The sequence below is a fragment of the Mus caroli genome, chromosome 8 (assembly GCF_900094665.2).
Source record: "Mus caroli chromosome 8, CAROLI_EIJ_v1.1, whole genome shotgun sequence".
Lineage (NCBI taxonomy): Eukaryota > Metazoa > Chordata > Mammalia > Rodentia > Muridae > Mus > Mus caroli.
This window is the reverse complement of record NC_034577.1, coordinates 353,088-358,779: the sequence shown is the minus strand read 5'-3', so window position 1 is coordinate 358,779 and position 5,692 is coordinate 353,088. Positions and strand designations below refer to the sequence as shown.

The window sequence follows — 5,692 nt, the reverse complement described above, 5'->3', positions numbered from 1 at the left end:
CTTTCTTTCTTTCTTTCTTTCTTTCTTTCTTTTTTTCTTTCTTTCTTATATGCAAGTACACTGTAGCTGTCTTCAGACACTCCAGAAGAGGACATCAGATTTTGTTACAGATGGTTGTGAGCCACCATGTGGTTGCTGGGATTTGAACTCAGGACCTTTGGAAGAGCAATCGGCACTCTTAACCGCTGAGTCATTTCACCAGCCCCCCTTTTATTTATTTATTACCTTCTTTTTCATTTCTCTATCTTGTTTCAAACACCAGCTATCATGATACTCAAATTATATAAGCAAGAGGCCAGGGGAGGGTGTGCTTTGAGAAGGCCTGCAATTTAAATATGCATCTGTCTTTTCTTCATCTAGTATTATCTCAGAAAGTTTACGGCTGTCAAAATGGCTCAGTGGGTGATGGTTTGTGGTAAGACAGGTGGTTAGAGAGGTGACCAAGTCGGTAAACTGCTTGTTGCAGAAGCTGAAGACCTGGCTTGAGATCTCTGTCACCTATGTGGAAAGACAGATTCAGTGGTGGGTATCTAGAATCCTAGCTTTGAAGTAGCTGAGGCAAGAAGATCCAAGGGCTCACTGGCCAGCCAGTCTAGCTGAATCAGTGAGCTCCCAGGGTCATTGTGAGACTGTGTCTCAAAAAGTAAGGTTGGAGGGCCAACCAGGTGGCTTAGTGGGTAAAGGTGCTTGCTGAAAGACCAAGGACCCGAGTCTGATTCTGTAGGACCAACATGGTAGAAGAATCAAACTATTTTCTAACCTCCACATGGAAGATATACACACACCACCACACCACTACATAAATAAATGCAATTTTAAAAAATTAAAATAAGGTGGGACCCATTGAGGAAGACACCTGAAGTCAATCTCTGTAGTCCACATATATGTGTAAGTACAAGTTCTCCCCCTTCCCTGTCTCTATCACACATGTACACACACACACACACACACACACAACACACAGAGTTTTTGTTGATAGTAGAATCTTTCACTATTTTTAGGTAACCTTTTGCCCTCTGATCCTTCCATTTTCTCAGCTTCCTATTCAAATGGCATGTGACGCCAGAGGCAGTCCAGGAAGCTGGACCAAGAGCTGATTTCTGGAAGACCTTAGCCAGGACCGAGGAAGGCTCTAGACCACACTTTAAAGCCCCAGCTCCCTCCACCACAGGGGGAATGAAAACAAGCCCAGGGGGAGCTGGCAGCTGGACTCTGGATGTTGCTGCCTGAGTATAAACAGTGGTCACAAAGAAAAACAAATGGTACAGCAAGGCTACCCTCTGACCAAAGCTGAACTAAGATAGACACAAGAATAGGTTGCAGCCAGAACAATGACCACACATGCCCTCTTTCCCCCATAACACACATGACTGCCCGTTTGCCAGCCACAGCCCACACTACTTTCAACCCACCCACATCGCTGAGATAAAAGTAGCTGGAATCCCAGTCACAGACTGCACTAACCATAACTTTCCCTAAAACTACCCAGCCTGAGTCCATGCCACCCACAGAAGTCTCCCAACACCCCCTGCTAGAGAGCATCCTCTTTTCCCCTTGGGGTCAGTCTCACTGTACACAGGTGTTAGTCTCCTCCTCCCTTCCCTCCTCTTCTCCTCTACAAGATTTCTTGTAGCCCAGGTTGACCTCAGATGTACTATGTAGCTGAGGATGTCCTTAAACTTCTAATACTTTTGCCTCCACCTTAAAAAAAAAAAGATTTATTTATTATATGTAAGTACACTGTAGCAGTTTTCAGACACTCCAGAAGAGGGCATCAGATCCCATTACAGATGGTTGTAAGCCACCATGTGGTTGCTGGAATTTGAACTCAGGACCTCTGGAAGAGCAGTCACTGTGCTTAAACACTGAGCCATCTCTCCAGCCCCCCCCCACCTTGATTTTTTTAAAAATTACATTTATGGGGCTGTTAAGATGGATTGGCAACTCTTGCAGAAGACTCAGATTTAGTTCCCAGTATTTACATGGCAGCTCACAACCCTCTGTAACTCCAGTTTCAGGGATCTAACATCCTCTTCTGGCACCAGGCATACACACAGCACACATACATACATGTAAGCAAACACTTATATACATAAAATAAATATTTTTTAAACAATGTGTTTATTGTAGAGAAGGCTTCAGTGAGTGCCCACATGTGCAAGTCAGATGACAGACAACACAGGAGAGTCAACGTTCTCCTTCTTTCATAAGAGTTCCAAGAAATGAACTCAGGTTACCAGGTTGGCAGGAGGTGTGTTTATCCACTGACCAATCCTATCACTTCCTAACACTTGGGAGATAGAGGCAGGAGCAAAAGCAACTAAAAACAAAATGTTCCTGGGGCTGGAGAGATGGCTCAGTGGTTAAGAGGCATGAACCACCACTGCCCGGCCAGTTTTGACTTTCAACTAGATAGATGGTCTGTTGCTAAGAGACAGGACCCAGGAACATTTGGCCCAATTTGGCACAATTGAAAAGATTGTGATGTGGCCAGGCATGGTGGTGCACATCTTCAACCTAAGCACTCAGAGGGGAGAAGCATGCCAGCCTGATCTACACAGTGAGTTTAAATTAAAAAAAAAAAAAAAAGAGGTAAAAGCCAGAAGGATGGCTTAGTGAGTAAAGATGCTTGCTGTCAAACCTGACAGCGACCTGAGTTCAATCCCCCTCCTTACACACCTTGTAGAAAGAGAAAACCAACAACACAAGTTGTCCTCTGATCTCTACCCAGGAGACATGATATGTGTACGTACCCCCAGCAACCTGCATTAAGTAAATGTGTGTAGACAAAATAAAACAAAATGGGGCTGGAGAGATGGCTCAGCAGTTGAGAGCACTGACTGCTCTTCTAGAGGTCCTGAGTTCAATTCCCAGCATCCAAATGGTGGCTTACAACCATCTGTAATGGGATCTGATGCCCTCTTCTGGTGTGTCTGAAGATAGCAACAGTGTACTCACATTAAATAACTAAATAATCTTAAACAAATAAATAAAACAAAACAACAACAAAACGCTTTTGCTTTGTTTTTTTTTTTTTTTTTTTTTTTTTTTTTTTGTTTTTTTGAGACAGGGTTTCTCTGTATAGCCCTGGCTGTCCTGGAACTCACTTTGTAGACCAGCCTGGCCTCGAACTCAGAAATCTGCCTGCCTCTGCCTCCCGAGTGCTGGGATTAAAGGCGTGTGCCACCATGCCTGGCTCTCTCTTTAAAAAAAAAAAAAAGATTTATTTATTATTATATGTAAGTACACTTTAACTGTCTTCAGACATACTAGAGGAGAGCGTCAGATCCCATTACAGATGGTTGTGAGCCACCATGTGGTTGCTGGGATTTGAACTCAGGACCTTCAGAAGAGCAGTCAGTGTTCTTAACCACTGAGACATTTCTCCAGCCCCCAGAAGTCTTTTCTCAAAAAAAAAAAAAAAAAAAAAAAAAAAGTGGAGAGTGGTGCCCTGAAGAGAGAGACAGCATAGCAGTTAAGTACTCTCTTGCTTCCCTTTAGAGGAACAGAGTAAGATTTCCAGCATTATTCACATAGAGTGGTTCACAACTCTAGGAGCAGGAAAACAGTGTGTGTGTGTGTGTTTCTAGACAGTTTCTCAGTGTTGCAGCCCTGGCTGTCCTGAAACTCTCTTCATAGACCAGGCTAGCCTTCAATTCACAGAAATTCGCTTGCCTCTGCCATCTGAATGCTGAATTAAAGGCATGTACCATCATGCCTAGCGCATATATATATATATATATATATATATATATATATATGTATGTATGTATAATGTGTGTATATATATAATGTGTGTGTGTATATATATGGCCGTATATGACCTGAATAGTTCCTGTCCCTGGAGCCCTAGGACTATTCCACACTTAACATCCCATCTCAATGCCTCTTTCCAACTAGTGTCTTCTATTTTTTTTTATCTCAACTACTTTAAAGATTAAAAAAAAATTTAGGTATTTTTATTTGTGCGTATAGGTGTTTTACCTGCATGTATATCTGTGTACCACATGGATGTAAGTGCCATAAGGGCCATTGGAACTGGAGTTACAACTGGTTGTGAGATACCACGTGGGATCACATGAGAATTGAGGTACCCAGGTCCTCTGGAAGAGTAGACAGTGCTCTTAACCACTGAGACATTTCTCCTGCATGAGTGATTTTTAATTTTTAATTAGGTGCCTATGCTCATATCTCTGTGTGTTTGTGTATGTGAGTGCAGTCTGCTCAGAAGGTAGGGCGGTGGATCCGCTTGGGCTAGAGTTACAGGTGAGCCACTAGACATGAGTGCTGAGAATTGAACTGGTGCAATTAACCAATGAGCAGCTGGTGCTCTTAACCAATGAGCCACCTTCAGTCCCACCATCCATGTTTTCTGTGTCACTCAAACATCAGGAAAGTCTGCTCAAGTGTCTTATTATGTTTTGTCTTTCTTTTTTTTTTAATTTATTTATTTTATGTATATGGGTACACTGTTGCTATCTTCAGACACACCAGAAGAGGGTATCTGATTCCATTACAGATGGTTGTGAGCCACCATGTGGTTGTTGGGAATTGAACTCAGGACCTCTGGAAGATCAGTCAGTGCTCTTAACAGCTGAGCCACCTCTCCAGTCCCATGTTTTGTCTTTCATTCTGGCTTTTTCATGTTGGGGGTCTTGTTCTATAAAACTGGTACTCACTAGGTAGTTCAGCCTAGGCTTAGATTCTCCATCCTCTTACCCGAGTTTCCAGGTATGTTGCACCAGGTATGACACAGCTGCTATGGTATCTTCATGAAGTCATTCTTTCTAGTGCATCCCCTTCTGCTGGCCCTTCTCCAAGCATCCCCTTTCATGATAACTGCTGGAGATGGCAAGGTTACCTCTGTGTTAGTTACTAGGCACATCACTATGAGAAGTACATAGCTCATAAAAACTCAACAGTTCAGTGTTGTAGAGACAGCTCAGCCATTAAGAGCACCTTTACACCTATGAAACTGTGCCAACCACATTTAGGGTCTTCTTTCCTCAACTAACCTAATCCAGAAACTCTCTTGAAGACACGACTAGAGGTTTGCTTTGTGGCTACTCTAAATTCTGTTAAGGGCAGGCAAGATGGCTCAGTAAGTAAAGGCTTTGTCACAAAGCTTGGTTCCTAGGGATCTGAGATCAATTCCCTGGAACTCATATGTGGAAGGAGAGAACCCATTCTTACAGATTGGCTTCTGACACCCCTCCCCCACCGTGGCATGTGCACGATCACACACAAACAAGTCAGTGCAAAATAAAGTAAAAGATACCATCTGTCAATTTGACAATCAAGTGACATTTATTGCTGACTCAGGCAAGGATACATAGGGATCTGGGGGCCCCGAGGGTCTACTTTCTCATGCCAGCAGCCAAGGTACTTGGGTGTGCCCATTGGCAGATGGCTCTCATGCATGCTACTTAGCTTTTGTACCAATGGACCCTGGTACTTGAAGGGATACGAGTCTTGATTCTGAGTAGAGAAGAAACGTTGTCTGCCCAGTGGGGGCTCAATGTGGCTGTATTTGCACTGTGAAGTCAAGGTAGGCAGTTAGCCAGACAGTCCTGTGGTTGCTGACCCACCCTGGCCACCTCACTCTGGTGAGGACATTGGAGGGTGAGAAGAGGCTTAGTCAGGAGAGAGAGAGAGAGAGAGAGAGAGAGAGAGAGAGAGAGAGAGAGAGAGA

General features: G+C 43.6%; 1 protein-coding gene across 5 annotated transcripts in view; it reads right to left on the bottom strand.

Moving 5' to 3' along the window:
* Window positions 1–5,284: 5,284 nt before the first annotated feature.
* The window catches only part of Tex45 (testis expressed 45), a 16,414-nt gene continuing 16,006 nt past the window's right edge, over window positions 5,285–5,692 (bottom strand). For all 5 annotated transcript variants that reach the window (XM_021170531.1, XM_021170530.1, XM_021170529.1 and 2 more), the window contains one exon: window positions 5,285–5,535. In XM_021170531.1, the coding sequence (XP_021026190.1) occupies window positions 5,308–5,535 (228 nt within the window). In that variant the 3' untranslated portion in view covers window positions 5,285–5,307. The remainder of the gene's footprint in view (window positions 5,536–5,692) is intronic.